Source organism: Heliangelus exortis, chromosome 3 (assembly GCF_036169615.1).
Source record: "Heliangelus exortis chromosome 3, bHelExo1.hap1, whole genome shotgun sequence".
Lineage (NCBI taxonomy): Eukaryota > Metazoa > Chordata > Aves > Apodiformes > Trochilidae > Heliangelus > Heliangelus exortis.
The window spans coordinates 44,142,009-44,163,014 of NC_092424.1; the positions used below are offsets into that span (position 1 = coordinate 44,142,009).

The 21,006-nt window shown below is 37.5% G+C and overlaps 1 protein-coding gene across 1 annotated transcript; it reads left to right on the plus strand.

The window, feature by feature from the left end:
• The first annotated feature begins 592 nt into the window (after positions 1-592).
• On the plus strand, positions 593-20,656 carry PNPT1 (polyribonucleotide nucleotidyltransferase 1). Its single transcript, XM_071740369.1, has 29 exons — positions 593-808; positions 1,999-2,059; positions 2,367-2,441; positions 3,196-3,301; positions 4,062-4,111; positions 4,594-4,657; positions 4,744-4,791; positions 5,395-5,508; positions 5,763-5,949; positions 6,438-6,489; positions 6,805-6,862; positions 7,014-7,110; positions 7,205-7,307; positions 8,547-8,617; positions 10,100-10,136; positions 10,913-10,979; positions 11,092-11,181; positions 12,020-12,073; positions 12,180-12,286; positions 12,955-13,026; positions 13,119-13,182; positions 14,461-14,544; positions 15,030-15,113; positions 17,031-17,137; positions 17,220-17,275; positions 17,801-17,879; positions 18,275-18,322; positions 18,657-18,815; positions 19,621-20,656. Exons 1-28 carry the CDS (start codon positions 624-626, stop codon positions 18,810-18,812), a joined length of 2,376 nt encoding a protein of 791 aa, XP_071596470.1. The 5' UTR covers positions 593-623; the 3' UTR covers positions 18,813-18,815; positions 19,621-20,656.
• The last annotated feature ends 350 nt before the right edge of the window (positions 20,657-21,006 follow it).

A 21,006-nucleotide genomic window follows, 5' to 3' on the forward strand; every position in this document is an offset into this window, starting at 1 on the left:
TTAAAAATGTATGCATTTTTTTCTTTCGGCTGACATTGACTCATGCAGCCAGCACTTCTGAAGGAAGAGCCCTGAATTTTAGACTGACTGTATAAGACGTAACACCTTTTCCACACCAGGCCGCTCAGGAGCGACTCCGGGCCGGCTGAGGCGGCTGCTGAGCCCGCGGCAGGCAGCGGAGGCTCCAATGGCGCGAAGCTGCGATGGAGTTTCTCCTGAGGCGCCAAGGAGGGGACGTGAGGCACCAGCCCTAGCACAGGTGTCCTCTGCCTCACTCTGCGCCCCTGTTTGGGTTGCAGACCCCAAAATTTTAGTCTGAGTTGGGCTCTAAAGCCGAAGGACCGACACCAAGCGCCTCCTGCCACTTTTTGCCTCAGACTCCTGAGCCAGGCCCCGCACAGGGCTCTGGGAGCGCCGACTTCGCGCTCGGCGCTGCTTGGCCTTCCTCGGCTGCCGTAGCCGGCAGGGCTCCGCCAAGGGGCGCGGAGAAGTGCCGGGGCTGGAGAATCGAAACCAACCCGCCGTGTGCAAGAGCCAATCCGCTTCGACATTACTGCGCAGGATCCCCGCCCCGCGCCGCCGGCGGCAACCAATCGGGTAGCGGCTTCCTACCCACTGGAGCCATGGCCGCCGCCACGGGTTGTCGGCGCGCTGCGCTGGGAGGCTTGGCCGTGGGCAGCGGGGCCGGGGGGCGATGGCGGCGGCGGCTGTTGCTGCCGGGGGGCTTCGTGCTGCGTCTGGCGCCCGCCCGAGGCGCTGCGGCGGAACGCGGGGCGAGCCGGACGGTGACGGTGGATGTGGGGGGCAGGTGAGGGGCTTTCCGCCGCCTGAGGAGGGGGTAAGGTAGCGGCAGGAGGGCCTCCCGGGGGTTTCCCGCTCCCTCAGAACGGGATGCGGCGCTGGCTGAGGAGTGGCTGTCGGTACCGGTTCTGGGCAGGCGGCCTCCGGGGCCCCAAGGCCGCCGAAGGGAGCAGTCCGGGGTGTGGGGTTAAGCAAACCTTGGAGAAATTGGTGCTGGCACCCATCTGCGCTGTTTCTCGGTCAGGGTGGGGGAAAGGGAAGTGTGTTTCGTTCTGTTCCCGGTACTGAAGAGAAAGTTCTGCGGCTGTGGGAAAAGGGACTGTCCCCCTGTGCTGGGCACTGGTGTGGCTGCATCTCGAATCCTGGGGTCAGTTTTGGGCCCCTTTACGGTGAGAAGCACATGGAGGGACTGGGGCATGTCCAGAGAAGGGCAGAGGAGCTGGGGACGGGTCTGGAGCACAAGTCTTAAGAGGATTGACTGGGGGAACCGGAGTAATTCAGTCTGGAGCAAAGGAAGCCGGGGGGAGATGTTCTTGCTGCCTACAATTTCCTGAAAGGAGGCTGGAGCAAGAAGTCAGTCTCTTCTCCCCAGGGAAAGTTTTCTTCACCACAGGGGTTGTCAGGCCCTGGAACAGGCTGCCCAGGGCAGTGGTGAAGTCACCAACCCTGGAAGCGTTTAAAAGCTGTATAGATGTGGTGCTTGAGGATATAGTTTAGTGGTGGCCTGGGCAGTACTGGGTTAATGGTTGGACATGATGATCTTAAAGGTCCTTTCCAAGCAAAATAATTGCCTGATAAGAATCAGAAGCAGCTCCCCCTTTCTTATGAGGGCACAGCAGGTGTGAGCATGTGTGTTCTGCTGGCAAGACTTGAGCAGAGAGGTGATTGATCTTCTAGTGCCAGCAAAGCATTTTACCTCAAAGCCCTAGGTGTGACTTCAAGTAATATCTGATGTGGCTGCAAGTCTTTGCATCAAGGTGGAAAGATTCAGGACAGCTGAAGCAAAAGCACATTTTTAAAGTAAGGGGATTTGGTCACTTATGGTTGAAGATCGTCAGTTTTCATATTTAATGAGGATTTTTGTCTCTAATATGAAGTGTAGCCACCAGGGTGTACAGTAAATGTACCTGAATGCAGAAGTTGTTACTGGAAAATGTATTTGAAGTCACCATGATAACATTTATATCTTTCCAATAGAAAGATGGAACTGTCTTCTGGAAAACTTGCTAGGTTTGCTGATGGATCTGCTGTTGTTCAGGTAAAAAAAAAATCAAATTTGTGCAAAAAATTGTTTAAAAATTCTGGATCTCACAGCCATTAGTAGGACATCAGAAGCTATTAAGAGGATATAGAGCCTCAAATGGCATTTTAATCCTTAATGTATAGCTGTTTTGTAGTAAAAAAATTTATTGAAAAGCAAAAACGGTAATGAGAAACATGGATTTATGTGGTTTTCTGCAAAGAATATGCTGTAGTTTTAGTTTGATAATAAGTTTAGGACTTCAGACAATGTTTTTATTGCAGGCAATTTCAATTTGTTTTGTTTTGTTTTTTTCTTAATCCAGCTAGGTGATACTGCAGTAATGGTCACAGCAGTCAGTAAAACTAAGCCTACTGCATCTCAGTTTATGCCATTAGTGGTAAGTACTTGTGATAAAATTAGTTTTGTGATCATCAGTAGTTAGCCTTCCCAGCAGTAATCATTAAATAATGGAGCTCAAGATGGTGAGGGGGAATAGCAGTCTGACAAAATGACAATCTATGGATGAGGGATAAGTAGTGGATGATGTCTACCTTGGCTTTAGCAAGGCTTGCCACAAAAGCTTTGTGAACTTGGTCTGCTACAACATCTACATTCAGACATTATCTTTTAGATACGTGAAAGAGGCTTGAAGTGTTGTGATTTTTAAGGGTTAATAATTCATGTTCGACCTTGAGGCTGCCTGTTTCAAATGTGTATGGTGACCTGGAATTCCTGCTCTCAGGTTTACAAATTATGCCAGATTTAGGGGGGTGGGATGCAAATGATATGCTCAGAATCAGGGCTGACATTTGGAGGGGAGGGAGAAGGGGCTGGAGGAATGGGCTGACAGGAACCTTCTGAAGTTCTATAAGCACAAAGTCCTGAACTTGGGGTGCACTAGTGCCTTACACCAGTTCAGGCTGGGGACTGACTGGCTGTACATTATATATGTGATTAGGGAAGGAGAGGGTCTGTTTGGGTGGGCATCATGACAGAGCCTTGAGAAATGTCATCTGAATTCAGACTTGTCCTTTCTCTCAGTGGAAGATTGGACTAAAGGTTTTCTGAATTGTCCCTTTTAAATTGAGTGATTGTGTGGCCCTGAAATCAGTACTCTGTTGTCTTAAGGAATCCCCATTTTATTTTAAAAGGTTGACTATCGTCAGAAAGCTGCTGCAGCAGGAAGGATTCCTACAAACTATCTAAGAAGAGAACTTGGCTCCACTGATAAAGAAATTCTCACAAGTAGAGTAATAGGTAGGCAGCACCATGTGATTTACAAGGTATTCTAGGTATTTTGTAATATCCTCATGGATGTTTGTAAAGAGAGTAATTTATAACTGCTGGTTGCAGATTTTATTGTTTCTGCTGGTTTAGTGATTGGTACATACTCATCTTCTCCCTCTTGATCCTGCTTGAAAAGTCATCTCTGTCATGGCTGTCTCCATTCATGAATAAGATAATACCTTGAAATTCAAGATTTATATAAAACTACATTAGCATCTTAGGACAGCAATGTAGAGAATTAGGAGAGGGAACAGCCTATGAGAGCCTGGGCTGTTACACAAAGTCATGTACTCATCAGATGGAAATAAAATTTAAAGGAAATCTACACATAATAGAAGTAAGGCAGCATTTTGAAGATACCACACTTTTGTTTCTTTACTTTCTTGAAGCAGTGTGTCTCTTCATTGAAGATACTTCTGGGGAAATATTGTTAAAAAGATAATTTATATCCTAAAGCATAGAATACTTTTCCAATGTTTTTACTTTGTCTTGCCTGGCAGTGGGTATGCTTACCCAGCTACCTCTTATTTTAGTCTGAGTGCTGTTGAAATTTTACAGCGGATTAGATTTCATGCTACACTTCCTCCTCAGTGCTCTGCCTTTCCTCTTCTTGCCTGCTTGTTTAGGTGTTTCATTTAAGCCATTCTGTCAGGCTGCTTTGTGGTTATTGCAAGACTAACTGAATACTGAAACCCAAATACGTGTTAGACTTTGAATATTTCTTTTGCAGATCGGTCAATCAGACCACTCTTTCCAGTAGGCTACTTTTATGATACACAGGTAGGTCACATTCACTGTCCTTAACCTTAAGAATAGAAAACCTGATTACAACCAGTGAAAGGTTCACACAATAAAATCACTGTTTTAAGAAAAAACATTTTTATTAGCACCCAGGAGAGGTTTACACTTTGAAAAAGGGTCTAATGGTGTAATTCTGCTGCACTGTTTATCATCTCCTTGTCTTAAAGTATTTTTATTACATGCTAGTTTCCAAATTTTGATGCAGAGATACATGGAACAAAATTAAATATCCTTTGTACAACAGAGAAGGAAAAAGGCTAATAGTACATGTTATATGATACAATAATATGTTAGTGTTTTCCTCATAAGCTTTCTAGTTTAAGTACCTGAACAATTTTTAATTTGCAGAATAAACTTGTGTAAATAGATGGACTATTTTGTTTTATTGTCCTTAGCTTTTTGTTGACAGATAATAAGAATGTCTAGATCAAAATTATTCATTGTCTTTTATCTTATGCCAGATCCTTTGTAATCTTTTAGCAGTAGATGGTGTCAATGATCCTGATATTTTGGCAATTAATGGAGGTAAGAAGACTGTTGCAAATTAATGCTTGAGCATGATTTTAATATAATCCATTTTTTTCTAATACAGTTTTCTCTCTTCATTCTAGCTTCTGCAGCACTTGCATTATCTGATATCCCATGGAATGGTCCCATTGGTAAGTAAATATTCTGAAATTATGGATTACTTAAACAGAATGGAAGACTTAGACCACAGTCCACACTTTCTTTTTCATCAAGAACTTGAATCTAAAGTCAAGTGGTTTTCGTCAGGTATTGAAAATAATTATACAATGGATTGTTTCACTTCAAAGCATGTTTTCCTGGACTAAATATGCTTCTGGAAGAATTTATATTTCAGAAGTAGTATAGTAAAGAGACTTTTTTTCTTTAGTGAAACTTAGCCTCGAGAAGCATGGTTTAGAAAGCAGTTGGATGAGGATACTTTTTCTGTCTAGCTGTATTTTCCTTTCAGCTGCCTTTTTTTCTGGAAAACATCCTCCAATGACTTTCAAAAAGCCAATGGGCTTACAGCCCTGTGTGTAACACTGTTTGGCATTAAATGCCCTAAAAGTAGTATTACCCAAAAGAAATTTGAGTAGATAATTCTGTCTTACAGATTTGTTCTTGCTATATAGCTAATGTGCTAATGTTTTAAACTGAATCCATTACTTAGGTTACTGTTTTCAAATGCATACTTTAAAATAATGTGTTAAAGACCATCCTTATTATAATAATAAATTTCTGGAGCTTCTTTGTAGGTGCAGTAAGGGTAGGACTGGTCAATGGAGAAACTATCATCAATCCAACTCGCAAACAGATGTCTTCTAGTGCTTTAAATTTAGTTGTTGCTGGAGCTCCACAGAATCAAGTCGGTGAGTAGGTTAATTATTAATATGTGTTGAGCACTTGAAAATCAAGTAGCAGCCTTTTTGCAGATACTTTGAAATTTGTATTTTTAAACAATAGAAAGGGTAACAAAAAATGAGTGATTTTTTTGTTGTTGTTGTTACATAAAGTAAATTCTGTCATATTCAGTTTAGTGATAATCTGTACTTTCTCAGTTGAATTAGATTGCTATTGAACAATAAAGAAGTAATTTACTTGGTTTTTAACTTTCCATTGATAGTTATGTTGGAAGCAACTGCTGAAAATATATTGCAACAAGACTTCTGTCATGCAATAAAAGTAGGGGTGAAGCATACCCAGCAAATAATTCAGGGAATTCAACAGCTAGTGAAAGAACAAGGTGCTGTCAAGAGAACTGTTCAGAAGTTGTTCGTGGCTCCTGAAGAGATTGTGGAATGTGCAAAGAAGTAAGTTCAAAACAAATAATTATGATGTAAATCCTGTAAAGTGACTCAAGGTGCTTTTTTCAGGTTTATTTTATGAGCTCTGATTAGGTAGTTTTGCGGGAGGGTTTAACAAAATGTCATGTTTTGAATGTTCAGAATTACTTGCTGTCTTCCATGGCAACTTAGGAATGGCGACTTCAGCTTTTGTTTTATACTTAGTAAAAGTACTTATTGTAAGTGTTTGTAAATGTTAATATGCCATTCCTCTGACTTGTGACAAGAGGAGTCAGGATGTGTTGACCTATGTGAGTCTTGCTGTGCAAGCAGTAATGAATTTTGGAGAAGTGACAGGAGCACAGGCAGGAAGGATACCTGGAACCAGCTGTGTTTGTACTTGTCAGTCTGTTGCTTTTACATTACTAATGAAAACATTTACTCTTTAAAAGAAATGAATTATATAAGCAGGTTTCAAGCTGTGTTTTCAAAAATTCTTTCTTTTCTTCCAAAAGACTTGCTTTTAACAAGATCTATGCTGTGTTCACAGATTCTAGCCACGATAAAGTAAGTAATCAAACATGATACATTTTTTAGTTAACATCATGAAACAGTAGTAAGACTTAATTTATATTAAACAAAAATTAAAAGTTGTTTTCTTCTCTGCATGTATGTACTGTGTTAATAATAAATTATTCTGTAAATTCTTACCTACCAGAATGATACTTGTTTGCAGGACATTATTGATCTTTGAATTTGTGTAACGATCCTAGCACTTACTCCTTGAGTTTTACAAAATTTTAAAACAAACAAAAACCCAACAACCCAGACCTTTGTTATACTGCCCTGTAGAGTTAACTGGTTGCAAACCCTGTGTTCTAGATTTCTAGAGATGAAGCAATTAACAAAATAAGGCTTGAAACAGAAGAACAGCTGAAAGGTATTATTTTTTTGCTTCTTTTAATAATTAGAGATGCTTACACAGTGCTAGTGCTACTTAGAGTTCCAGTGTGCTCTTTGACCAAGTTATTTTAGTAAGTGTTATAAAATACATTTTCTGACTTTAGATGCTATTTCTTTTTTATACCCAGAAAAATTTCCAGAGGCTGAGCCTTATGACATCATGGAATCTTTCAATGTGGTTGCAAAGGATATTTTTAGAAATCTAGTTCTGAATGAATACAGAAGGTGAATATATCAAACTCCTACTGAATAATATTTCTGTCAACTTTTTATCCAAGGCTGTATTTTCATTGGTCTCAATTTCTCCTTGTAACTTTAGGTGTGATGGAAGAGACTTGACCTCCCTCAGAGATATTACATGTGAAGTAAACATGTTTAAAATGCTTCATGGATCAGCCTTATTTCAGAGAGGTCAAACACAGGTAGTATCTTTAAATATCAGAAGTTATAAAATAATTTACCAAAGCTGAGAGTGCAAAAATTAAGTGCAAAATTTTCCATCTTCTTTACATTTAGTAGAAAATAGTTTAGATTTAAATAAAATATATCCGAGTCCATTAAGATGGGATAGCTTAGCTATTTGATAGATGAGCAGTGCAGATGTTAAGGTAACATTCTGAACATATGTGCACAGAAAAAGAGTCTGGTAAGCATTGCTGTGTCTTCAGAATTCCTTAGGAATCATCTAGTTACCAAAACTAGGAGCTGTAAAGATTCTCCCTGTTTGGTTCAGGTTGGCAGAATTCGGGCATTTTTGATTGGTTGGGTTTTATCTCGGTGGGAGGTGGCTTAAGAAGAAAGCTTTCCAATTCAGCATGGCTAAAAGTAAAATGGTTGGTAATAAGATAAATCCCAAAACATTATCTTTTTCATCCCTCTTTGCAGATTTTTAGGTTAAAGGTATTCATTGAAGCAAGAGCTTTTCATGTAAAATACAGCCCTGTTTTTAGAAAAATGGGTGACTCAGGTAATGGGTTGTTCGTATGCAGGGCAGTGCAAAATTCTGCATGTCATAAGAAATTATTTAAAGGAGCTTCATTTGTCCACAAATATGTAACCCAGACTAAAAAGGGAAACTGTACACACAATTACATCAGTGAGATTTTTTTTTTTTCCTCGTTAGAAGTGTCAAATGTCAGGTGGATTGAATTAAGATTGTACTCAAGATTTAGTCTTCTGTATTTTATAGCTCATTTTCCTAGCAGACTGTCAGCCATTAATCTGAATTATTACAGGGTACATGGTTAGTTGCAAACACTGATTTATTCCTCAGTGTTGTCCCCCCTTAAAAGTGTTGTCCACTGAAAGTAACATATGCTGCAAATTCTTCTGATGCTCAGGTCTGCCCTTTTGCACAGCACTGTGGGAACATCTGGCTCTGACTCTTGAAAGGAGCAGTCGGGCTACTTAAACAAACTTGTAGGCTCCTGCCAGTTTAGGAAGTATTAAATTAATATTTTTAAATGTGATCTCTTGTAAGATTGTATAATCTTCACAGATACAAATTTGTGGAAGGAGGAAAAAAAGTTTGCAGAAGTGTTAGGTGATGGCATTGCATTTCGTGCTGCACTTACTCCTTTTGCTTCTTCATAAATGGTGAAAGTTGTGAAAGATGGAAGTGTTTAAGAGCAGTTTGTTTACCCTTTGTCTTTTTATTTTAGGTTCTCTGTACAGTTACATTTGACTCCATAGAATCAAGTGTAAAATCAGATGTTATCTCAACAGCAGTGAGGTATGTATATCTTACGTGGTTTTGTTAGAGGTAATACAAAAGGGTGACCATTTAGCACATCTGATGGAAGTTCCTTGGACCTCAACATATATACATTCACTAGGACTGAAAAATGTTTAAAATTAGACTTCAAAGTGATTTGTTTCAAAAGGTCTTGGGCAGTTGTTTTTTGTTAATGCCATAGACACATTGGATATCTGAAAGTACTACAATGACAGCCAGTCTGGTTTCAAGAGAAAGAAAATAGCGAATTCTTCCTGAATCAGTAAAGCTGTCTCTTTAAAGCAATTGATGAAATTTGTTACAAGTATTTATCATCACTGGGAACTTGATAAGTATTCTGTTCGTTTACTCTGCCTCTCACAAGTTTTGAAGTTTTGCTTGATAGGTTTGATGCTCATAGCCTGTGAAGTGCTGTTGTGTTTGTCAGGTTTGGTGACAAAAAAAAAAAAAAAAAAAAAAAAAAAAAAAGACAATAACTGTGGTTGGGTTGTGGGTTTTTTTTTTTTTCTCCTAACTGCATCAGCCTATCTGAATATTCTCATTTTGTCTCAGAAATGTTCAGAGGGTGAAAATATTTATGCCCTGTTTTAATGGAGATGGGGAATTTTAACTTACAATGTAGCAAGCAAATCAGTGTGCCACAAATTTTTCATTGCTGAGGGCTAATTTATTGGAGAAACCTCTTCCTGGTTCAGTGATTTCATCCCACCAGATTTTGTATTTTAATGTGTAAGCTTTGCTTTAGGTAAATTTTTTGCCCTAGAGATGTTTGTCCATATTCTCTAGGTTTCGTATTCTTGGAAATTAGTTTGTGTTTACTGATGGGTTTAATTTGCAGTCAGTAGGTTGCTTCATGAATGAGAAATTGTCTTTGTACGAAATGACATACAAGTCTTGACTTAACACAACTTTCTTAACAGATTCGTTTTTTGTGTTTATTGCTAAGAGACAAGTCTTGATGTACTTTTTGAGCACAAGTTTTATTTAAATAAGGGCTGTTTTGTGGTTACAAAGATTTTCAGTTTTTCTTCTGAGACCTTACTGCAACATATACAGTAAGATCCTGATGTTCTTGAAGTTGGTGGGGTTTTTTTTGTTTGTTTTGGGTTTTTTTGGTTGTGGGTTTTTGTTTGTTTCAGTTGTTTTTGTTTGGGGTTTTTTATTTGTTTTGAATTTTTTTTTTCCTTCAAACACACCAATGCCAGCATACAGAGCTTGAGAGGGCCTGTTCTATTCTAAGCAGCCAGGGAAACTCTTAACAATGAACCCCTGGTGGTTTTTTCTATGTAGACTAGGTTTTATATGTAGTAAACAAATTAAAAAGCAGTAGGGGAAATGTGAGTTATCAGTAAATCTACTGATTCGTTGTTTTTACTGGGTCTGTAAGCATAACTAAATAAAATCTTGCATATTACCTATTGTATGAAAGATGTGTTTGGTTGCTCTTTTTTTGACATGGTTCTTGTTTTTAATTAATAGTGGAATAAAAGATAAAAACTTCATGCTGCATTATGAGGTGAGACTTTTACTGTGTCACAGCTTTCTGCATGATCCACAGAAGGGCCTTCTGTCTTGCTTTTAAGGATTAAATTGATCACTTACGTGGATAAAAATTACCTCTAGATTTGCTAAAATAATTCTGATTTATATGTGGATTTATACCATTATGTCTATGTTTATGGACAAAAGTGCTGATTTCCTGAGAAGTAATAGATAATTTGTAAATTGACACTTTATACAGCCTTTTTAATATCCTAAAGTTAGGTTAGTTTCTAAAGAATAATTTATTACTGAAAGCAGGATTAACCTGCTCTTTTATTTTTAGTGAACTCTATTAGTTCAGCTGACATACTGCACCAATAGTGAGTAAGTGCTTTTACATTCTGGATCTCTCTCAGACTTTGGAACTTGCCCAAAGTATTTCGTACAGGCAACAGGCATATCTTGTTCCATTATCTGTATGACAGGAACAAGATTTCTGATATGTTGTTTGACAGGTTTAATTGGAATTAAGCTTGTTGTGTTGTTGTTCAACTACCTTGCAACTGCTTTATTCTCTTCTGTTCTGTGGAAGTAAAACATTTATTAAATACTACCTAAACTAGTCCTGGTTTGCAAACTAAGTGACTTATCTTTTTTATTAGTTTTTAATTTGTGTTTTAATTTGTTTTTACCTTGCAATGCACCCAAACTTCAAAGATTTTTTTTCCTAAGAGTATGTTGGGTTTTTTTTAAAAAAAAAAAAACAATCCACTAGCTAATTTTCTGTATGCACATTTTTTTATTCTGTAGTTTCCACCTTATGCAACTAATGAGATTGGCAAAGTTACTGGTATGAACAGAAGAGAACTTGGACATGGTAAGTTCAGACTACAGAAGTTCTATGCTCTTAAGTTTTAGTAATTTATCTGGTTTTTTTTTTTTAATTTATGGAGTACTTGATGGTTTTGCTGTTTTGTTTTTTTAAACAGGTGCCCTGGCAGAAAGAGCTTTGAAACCAGTTATTCCCCAGGATTTCCCATTTACAATACGAGTTACATCTGAAGTCTTAGAGTCAAATGGTATTAAAATTTTCTTATTTTTAACCTTGTTCTACAGACTATATTGGGTTTTTTATAAAGCTTGTGTTTCACAAACTTGAGGTGTAGGCATTTTAGGTAATATAGTTCATTTTTTAACTTTCTTCATCTTGATAGCTCTATTACCTGAAATACTTAAAATGAAAAGGGTTAATATGGTCGTGAACAAAGGAATTTTCTTTCAGTTTGGGTAACAGCACTGTATCAATATAAGAGAAATTCTGAGCTTAATAAAATAGTGTTTTTATGCTACAGAGTGAGGAAAATAAATCAGCATCTATTGATACCTATTCTACACTGTTTAATCAGAGCCAGTACCCTCACTGCCATGAGAGAGGACTTCTCCTGGCTGTCTCTGTATTTTTTCTGGCAGAGAGCTCTCCATTTCACCTTTGCAAATTCCCTAGTGTGGCAAGAATCTGCCTGAAGTCCACTTCCTAGTTCCTAGCACTGTAGTGAGATGAATTGGGTGGGAGAAGGGGTTAGTGGAGGAAGAGAAGGAGTCCATTTGCAGCTTCCTGTGAAAGCCATAGATCTCTTGTCTCGAGTATTTAATAATGATGTTTGTAGAGCTTTTTTGGTATTGGTTTCATGAAAGATTCAAACTATGTTACCCATTTCATGTTAAAAGTAGTTCCACTACAGAAAAACTCCAATTGCAATAATTTGTTGTAGTATGTGTACTGCTGCACAGTGTTTTCTAGCTGTCACCAACTTCATTGTCAAACTGTCACTGAAGAATACCACTAGCAAGTTTTCTTTCAGGTACTTCTGACCAATGCTTAATATTTTCTTTTTCCCTGTATTCCAACTTTTGTAGGGTCCTCTTCCATGGCTTCTGCATGTGGTGGAAGTTTGGCACTAATGGATGCAGGTACATAATATGGCACTTACAAAGATGGAGCACATATGATAATGTGTGACATGATTTGGAAATGACCAGAGATTATAAAAATGATTTTTTAATTCACCACTATTAGGAGTTCCAGTATCAAGTGCAGTGGCAGGTGTAGCAATAGGACTCGTTACCAAATGCAGTCCGGAAAAAGGAGATATTGAGGACTATCGTTTGCTGACGGACATCCTGGTGAGTGTTTCTAGCATTGCTGCTTTTATTGCTGCTTGATTCTGTAAAATACCCTCTATGGCCCTCTTTTGTAATGTCCTAACCATTCAATATGGAAGCATACTCCAGTGGAAACACTGAGTAGTTTCATCTTCTCTGATTTTTTTCCCAAACTCCTCCCTTGTTTCAAAAAATCCGAAGTGTCCAGTCACGTGTTTTTTGGTTTTTTTTTTTTAATTACCCAGTTATTTTTTTAAGCTCTCTCTTTCCCGTTATTTTTGTCTTTTGTCTTAGAAGAAAGACATTTATATTTCTTCAGTACCATATTACTGGAAAACACTGTAATGGATGAATAATGGGCAAATTAACAAAGTTACTGGAGGAAAAAATGTACATTATGCTGCTGTTGCTTCTTCGTGTAGCAGCCTCTGATAGTAAAAAAAAAACTGTGAATCTGTTGTCCAGCAGCTAGTCCATGAAAGCCCTTAATTTATAAGGAGAAATAGGAACAGTGCTAATCATGAACAGCAAAATAAGGATGAAGGAAAATATGTGAGTCTCAGAAGTAACTCCAGGTCTGCAGAACTACTCTGTGGCTTATTGAAATACAGAATGTACTTTCAGTATAATGAGACTTGACACCGAGATAAAGTTACTCCAATTTGCCTTCTTTCTCTCTATGCTGTTAGGGCATTGAAGATTACTATGGTGATATGGACTTCAAGATGGCGGGTACTAATAAAGGAATAACTGCCTTGCAGGTATCCTAACATTAAAACTTCCTAAAATGAAACACTTCATCCAAAAAAAGCTTTCCTTACATATTGATGTCACTTAACTGTTTTCCTATTAGGTTGATCTAAAACTGCCAGGAATACCAATGAAAATTGTCATGGAAGCTATTCAGCAAGCTACAGGTAGGTCCATATTTGTATTAGCATTTATTTTACCATACTAAATGATAAATTGTATTAAATTCTAGGTTGTACAAAACCTAATAATATTTTTCATTCTCATAATTTAAAAAAAGCTGCTAACTTCAATAAACTGGTCTGGTTTGGGTGTTGGCTTTTTACATGTCAGTGTGGGCACCTCAGCTGTAAACAGCACTTTGTGTCAGAGGAGAGCATTCAGTCTTCAAAAATCCAGGCCATTCTTGCTACACTTAAGTTTCATATTACTGTATGTAGGTGTCAGTGAAAGTATCTGCTGCTTCTGGAGGTTCCTTTTTATTAAAACAGATGGTGTGATAGTAATAGTCAGCAGTTAAGTACAATGGTACAAACCAGTGGTTAGCTCCAAGCTAACTTCATCTTCACCAATTTTTAAGTGTCTCTTGAGCAGTGACTTCTTAGAACTTAGGTAGTTGATGGCTGAGATCTAGCATCTCAGCACCCTGTGACTACCACACGTAGGAAGGGCTGAATTGCAGCTTTGTGCACTAAAACTCTGGATTGCTTTTGGTTGGTGAAAGTTGGAAGAGGGAAGGGAGGCATCTGCTGCTAGTTACCTATGTCAAGTGTGACCATGACACCAAAATGGGTTGGGACTGACACACAAAGATCCTATTACATGGCTTCTTTTAAATCCTGTATAATAATGTTACAAAAAGAACAGCAAACTATTTCTCATTTACTATACACTCAGCTATATTAACTATGGAAACTTCTATTTTGTATTGTATTCTGAAGTACAGCTAAAATATTCTTGAGCCATATGAAAAATTGAAGCTAGCTTTAACAAGGATTTAACTTGTTGTAAGAGAGAATTTCCAGTTTGATTTGAATAGCAAGGTTTTATTAAGAAGACCCTTATTAAGATACGAGAAGTAGTAATCACTTCAAGCAGAACAGCTCAAGTTCCAGGTTAATGTATCATAACTAATCAGAACCACACCCTGTTGCTATTATTTGCCCTCTGATTTGTTTAAATAATACAGTGAAGCATAGAACTATATGTAATGTTCTAGGCTGCATAAAATCAATAAATCTGCTGAATGTGTACATTTCCTATGCACAGAACAGAATGTTGCATGTTAAAGTTACTCTTGTAAATAATGCAATAAGGCATGAGACACATTTTATGAGTGGATGTTTATGTGCCTTTAGATAAAAACTGTATAAATTTAATTTAATCTTCTGCAAAACTTTTTAATTTTTTTCCCTCCTTCTCCTTTCCCTCTTAACCCCCGACAGCTGCAAAACGGGAGATTTTACAAATTATGAACCAAACTCTGGCAAAACCCAGACCTAACAGAAAAGAGAGTGGACCAGTTGTAGGTAATGTTAGCTGTATTGTTGATATGAGTTTGTCTCTTATAGTCACCTTTTTAACAATAAGCTGCTGTTTAAAACAGCTTTTTTAAAGTTAATGTTTGTTGTATGTTTCTGCCCCTGCTCCATAGGGTTATTTTTTCTTTGAAATTGAGATTAATTTTTTTATATTGTTATGTGGGGCAGTACAGTACACCCAAGTACAAGTACAGTACAAAAAAACCCAACCCAGAATTAAACAGATGTGAAACTTGCAAAATCAGAATGGATATAGATGTCAGTGTTGTTATGGCTTATGGTAATTTATACAAATCAAAGTACTTGCATTCTACGTTTTCATTTACTTCAGTTCTTTAATATAATTATATTTATGTTCAGCAAATAATACGAGTAGCTATGCAAGATTAAAACATAAATGAATGTGACTTCTTTGTGATGACTTTCAAGAATATTATTTAGCATTTCAGAGTGGTTTTAAAATTTTCTTTTAGAAACTATCCACGTTCCATTATCAAAAAGATTAAGATTTGTTGGGCCTGGGGCCTATAATTTGAAAAAACTTCAAGCACAGACCGGTAAGACATTTTTGTTTCCTGTGATAATTTATCCTAATGAGTTGTTAGCTTCTCTTCTCTATGTGAATATTCCTAGTGGGGAGTTCTAACAAGTGGATCTTGGTAGCACAGCTGTTTCTGAATTTTCATGTTGTCTTCATGCCTTTTCATAAACTACAGGCATCTAAAATTACTGTTTTGTAGACCACCTCAATAGAACTGGCATTTGTGCTTCAGCAGAAACAACCTAATAAGTAGATTAAGAAGAGCTATTAAGAGAAAAGGATACTTGTTAATTAGTGCTTTATGCTGCAGATTGCAGAACAGATTTGTCTTTGTTTTTAGACTCATATGCTTAGCTGTTAGCAAGCTCAGTAGAGAGTCTGCACTGTATCTTGACAAGAGATGTGTTTTGGAGAGCTAATTGAAACTCACTGCAGCTACATTTAGATCTGTAGATTCTCTTTGTAACAAAAAGTGTATGCAGTGTGTCTTGCAGGAGGCATTCCCAGAAGTTTGGTACACACTTAGCAGTGCTTTTCAGGGCTTATAGAAGGGGCAGTTAAAGGTTCAGTGGGGAACAGTGTTTCAGATAGTGTTGGATGGAAGATGTGTAGTCAAGCAAGTCTGATCATGAATATGCAGAAGTGTCGATCAAATCTATGCAGTTTCTCTTTCTGTAAATTCTGTACCACTTTGCTGTGGTTAAGAGGGCACATGGAGCTTTTTCCCACAGTGTTCATCAACTGTATTTGCAGGATTCTGTGAAGAGCCTGTGTACACTGTTAGCATGCTGGTGTGTGTTAGAAATCCAACTCAGCATCATACACAGAGGCTTAAACTGGTATTGAGTAGTGGGATAAAAGTTTCCTGACCTGGTTATATTTCCTGGAATAAATTAATTTAATTGGTCTACATGGTGGTTTGCCCTGCCTGGCATTAAGTGCCAAATTCAAAGCTGATGCCTTTTTCACCACCATTTCCTAAACAGGCCAATTGATGCTTTGGTTGAGATAAAAGCAGACTGACAGGTCATTTAGAATAAGGCCTATATCTTGATGTTGTGGTTGCCTTCAGAAGTGAGTATATGAAGTCTTAAGTATTTCTGAGAGGCTACACTACTAAAAACCTGTGTTCAAATGACTCAAACCAATGAAACTAGACATACTAGCATCTCTAATGTGATGAAGGTAAGAGTCAACCAATACTCAGATGTGGTAGCAGAGGTGAATTTCTGCTGTGATATTATTAAATGCATCAGACTTCTTTTATGAGCACTTCTTTGTAAATACAAGTTACTTCCTTTATTGCTTAGTATACTAAAACTTATTTACTTGTTCCCTGGTTTTAGAAAGCTAAAAATTAAACGACTGATGTCTGTAGAGTATCAAGTAGATGCTTTGCTCCAGCTGCTTTGGACTTGAAACTATCTTAATGCTCTGGCTAGTTTGATTAGCAGTGACTGGGGTAGAGAAAAAGAGGAAAAAAAAAATCATGTAAGCCTATGCAGTCTGTTGGCCAGGTGAAGTCTAGGGCCACAAAAGATTTTATCATGCAGTTTTATTATGTTCTGAAACACTTTGATTTCCATTAGCTATTAATAAAAGTTAGTTTTTTTAAATCTCTGCAACTCATTCATATAAGCTGAGATCCATTCATAAAAACAAATATTTCAAGATTTTTTCCTGTCCTAGAATATTTATAATAATAATCTTCTGTTCCTATGTGGAATACAGGTTAGTCCATGCATTTAAGAATCATGCCTGTAAAGTGGTTTCCCTTCAGTTGCATGTAAAGCTGTCCAGTGCCTAATCTGAAGAATATTTGAGATTTTTAGGACTGAGATCTTAATGAGCCTGTGCAAAATCAATTTGCTTTACACAAGTCTTTACTGAGTTATTAGTCTTCACCTATACTCTCTCAAATTCTCTTCCTAAGGTGTAACTGTAAGTCAGCTGGATGAAGAGACTTATTCTGTGTTTGCCCCCACACCTAGTGCTATGCATGAAGCAAGAGAATTTATTGGTGAAATCTGCAAAGATGATGTAAGGACAGACTTTTTTGTCAGCTTTTTCAGTCTGCATTTTGTGAATTTGTGTCTTACTGTTCTCTTTTCCCCACCTACAGCAGGAAGTTAATTTGGAATTTGGCGCAGTTTATACAGCGACAATAACTGAAATAAGGTACAAAAACTGCTCTAGAGTTGAAGTAGAAATTAGTGTATTTACATAGCTATATTCCTGATACCTAAATATGATGTAAAATAATTTAAGATAGCAAACTTATGCTGATAACATTGGTACCTGCATCATTCCCAGTATTTTCTCTGTTGGATATTCTGTTCCTTAATAATTAGTAATTTTAGTTTAATTATTAGAATATCTCTGAAAACTATAAATCTAAGGCTTCTTTTTTCTCTTTGTACCCGACAGAAATGATAGGAATTTGCTATTAACTTATCAATACAATATTTGTCTTGCAAAAATTAGTTATGCTTTTTGAATAAGACTTAACTTCAGGACAGCATATTTCACTTGTAATTTTCATCCAGGAAAACTGAGTGCACATGTTGTGGTTGATGCAAGATTTTTTTAAAAGGGAGGAGTAAAATTTTGATACAGAAAAGTTTAATGCTTGCTTTGGGTTCAATAAGCAGAATAAAATACATGCAGTGTATTTTGAAATAATCATGCTGGTTCTTGTTGCAGAGATTCTGGAGTGATGGTAAAACTGTATCAAAACATGACACCAGTGCTACTTCATAATTCACAACTTGATCAAAGGAAGGTAATACACACTTAAACAACTATAACCTTGACACATTTATTTTTAATCAATGCTCACTGAATGTCTTCCTTAGCTGTTATGCACACAGTGTTGTTATGTTAAAAGCTGTGTTGGATTAGCAGCACCATTTTGTTCAAGCTCGTACTTACAAATCTGCAGTCTCTTAACAATGTCTGCTACATTTCTACCATTTATGCTTTTACACACATCAGGTTCTTTGGATCTGCAATACCCATTTCTATGTAACATTTAGAAACCTGTTGCTCATAAGGTAGTGTTTAGCCACCATGACTGAAGTGTAGCATGAAGAATCCCTGAAACAAGGAACTTTCATAACTAATCTTGCAAAATTAATCACACTGAAGTTAAAGTTTCTGAAAAACCCTATTTTCCAGGTTAAACATCCTAGTGCTCTGGGACTGGAAGTTGGGCAAGAAATTCAGGTAATTTTTTAAGTTTAAAATGCTTACTAACGGCTGTTCATACTTTAGAATTTGATTTTTTAATTTTGTGTCTATGAAAAAATATTTGGTTATAGCAGATTACCCTTCTGTGATGGCTAAAGGCCTGATCATTTAAAAGTCATTTTGTTTTAGTGTCATACTCGCTATATAGGCACCACGTTAATTTGACAGCAATACAGACTGAACAGTGACTATTGTTCATGGCTTTTCTTGCATCACGTTGGAAAAAAAAAAAGTCCACTACCTTTTAAAGAAAAAGTACTTTACAGTCCTTTAAGTTGGTGAGTCTTGAAGTGGTTTGTTTTCTTAACAGGTTAAGTATTTTGGACGTGATCCAACTGATGGTAGAATGCGGCTTTCACGTAAAATTCTACAGTCACCAGCCACAACTGTGCTTAAAACCCTAACTGACAAAAACAGTATTGTTCTGGGGGGTACTGTTCCACAGTCATCTACTTCATCACAGTGACAGGTAAGCCCATAAGAGTGATTTAAGGCAACTCAGTGTTGTACTTTTTTTTTTTTCTTACAACTTGTGTGCAGAATCTTATCAGTCTGGTTTTATATCGTACAGTTATGTACAATATGTACATAATGATATGTACAGTGGTGTGCAAATACTGCTTGCCAGTTATGTTGCACTATGTTGTAAATTAGCCTTTTTCAACAGCTGCAATTGTAAATAACTTGATGTTGTCCTACTGGTTCAAATGCCTCGACAGTTTCAGGCTTCCTAGACAACCTACTTTCTCTAAAACAAATTTATTTGTTAATCTACGGCATCTATGTAGGTATTCCCTCTTCTTCACCCTGCTACCATGTTTTTTAAAGAGGGAAAAAAAGCAGGGTACAGGACAAAAAATAATAATAATAATATACTTCCTTGAAAATCTTGAGTCAGTTAGTAGAGATATCTGTCAGTCTCCTGTCAATTGATGGAATGTCCAAAATTTTTCCCCAGAACTAGCTTCCCAGCGTGTATTTCTCTCTCAGTAGAGTTGTGCCAATAAGACAAACTTTTCCCAAATCTCTTGTGTATGCTTTTTTTCCTTTAGGTAGTTACTTGAACTGGAAGGTGTCTATAAAATCAAGAGCAATTACACAATGACACTGGCAAATGAAATTGCAGTGCACCAACCTATTATAAGGCAGTCTTCTAGGAATGATTCACAACACTGGAAGAAATTAAAATTCACTGAAGAAAATTATAAAAGTGTTTCTGAATGCCATGCCTCTGTCTAATTATTTGGTTACAGAATATTTTCTCTCTTTTTCAGGAAAAAAGGCGTGATAGCTCATGGAAATAGAAGCAACCCTTGCTAGATTCTGTGGATGCCTTCACAAGAATCTGCAGGTCAATGGTAGTCACTTGTATTTTTAAAGTAGACTCTATTTATGCTTAAAGGTGATGTGGAGCTTCAAAGTCTTCAAATTGATTAAAAACTCATTTAAAAGAAGAACAGAAACAGTGTTCTTACCTCGCATGGCAACGGTGAGAATCTAAAAACATGGAATTGTGTAGACTGAAGAGCAGATAAAATTTCAGTGCTTCATTCTTCCGGCTATCATCTCAAAATAAAAATGCAAAGATGACAGTATTTTAACAGTTATTTCCTGGGAGAAGGAATTCTTCCATATACTTGGCTGATAAGATATGGCAGTAGTTGAGAGACACAGGTGGGAAAAGTTTATACTGGCTTTTCAGTGTATGAAATTTAAATATTGAGCAAAACGTTGCTCAAGACTTGGAAGTATCACCTTTAACATGATTGTTTCAGCTAAGTACATCAGTAACAGTCATAGGGTTCAGACTTGCTAAAATATCTGAGCAAAGGGGGACAAAACAAGCTGGCTGAAACATCACTGTTTGTTACTGGGTTCACCAAAAGTGAATGTTAACATCTGAAAACATCAAAAAGATTGTTTTGGAATAAACAGTTGATGTGATGAATCATCTCCCTAACCTCCTTATTAACTGTGTCAGAATTCCTCTATCAATTATGTTCCATCAATGGACTCACTGGTCTTTTCCACTTCAAAACATTTCCCAGACGCCCACAAGAACTACTTGTTTTTCTACTGTGAGATACAGAGAAAATCAAAGAGGTGTCACTTCTTGATATTCACCAATTTGTATGCAGACCTACTAAGAAAATCAGCTTCACACCTGATGGCATGTGGCCCCTGGACCTCCTGAAAGATAAAAAAAAAAATATGCTGGGGAAGGAGAAATATGAATGTATAGTAAAAATTGTTCTGCCTTGGCTTTTTACTCTAAGTTAAGATATTAAAGAAGACGAAATGACTGACCTACTTCTTTGTAGCTGTCTGTCTGTCATCCTTTAAGATAGAAGTTTTCACTAGCAATCTTTTCCTCTTTTCACGGCTTAGCAGTTTGAGTGGTCCAAAAACCAGAATTATTATCCATTACCCCCCCTCTCCAGCCTACAAAGGGAAGATAGAAAGGGAAAAAGGACGAGAGGCGTTGGAAATGAAAACAGACTTAGTCGAACAGGGGGAAGAGAGTAACGCAGCAGAGAAGGCACAAAAATACAAGTGTATACAAATATATATCCACCCCGATCTCGATGGCGGCAGCGATAGGTGCCTGAGGGCCCCCTGCAGCAGGGCCGACTCAGGAGGGGGGGTCCACGGCTCTTCCC

What these genes read in the sequence shown, in the direction of transcription:
- PNPT1 (XM_071740369.1), top strand. Translation starts at nt 624, where the DNA reads ATGGCCGCCGCCACGGGTTGTCGGCGCGCTGCGCTGGGAGGCTTGGCC. An exon ending in ATGGATCTGCTGTTGTTCAG is followed by an intron (nt 2,060 to 2,366) that starts GTAAAAAAAAAA and finishes TTCTTAATCCAG; the next exon opens with CTAGGTGATACTGCAGTAAT. An exon ending in TCTCACAAGTAGAGTAATAG is followed by an intron (nt 3,302 to 4,061) that starts GTAGGCAGCACC and finishes TTTCTTTTGCAG; the next exon opens with ATCGGTCAATCAGACCACTC.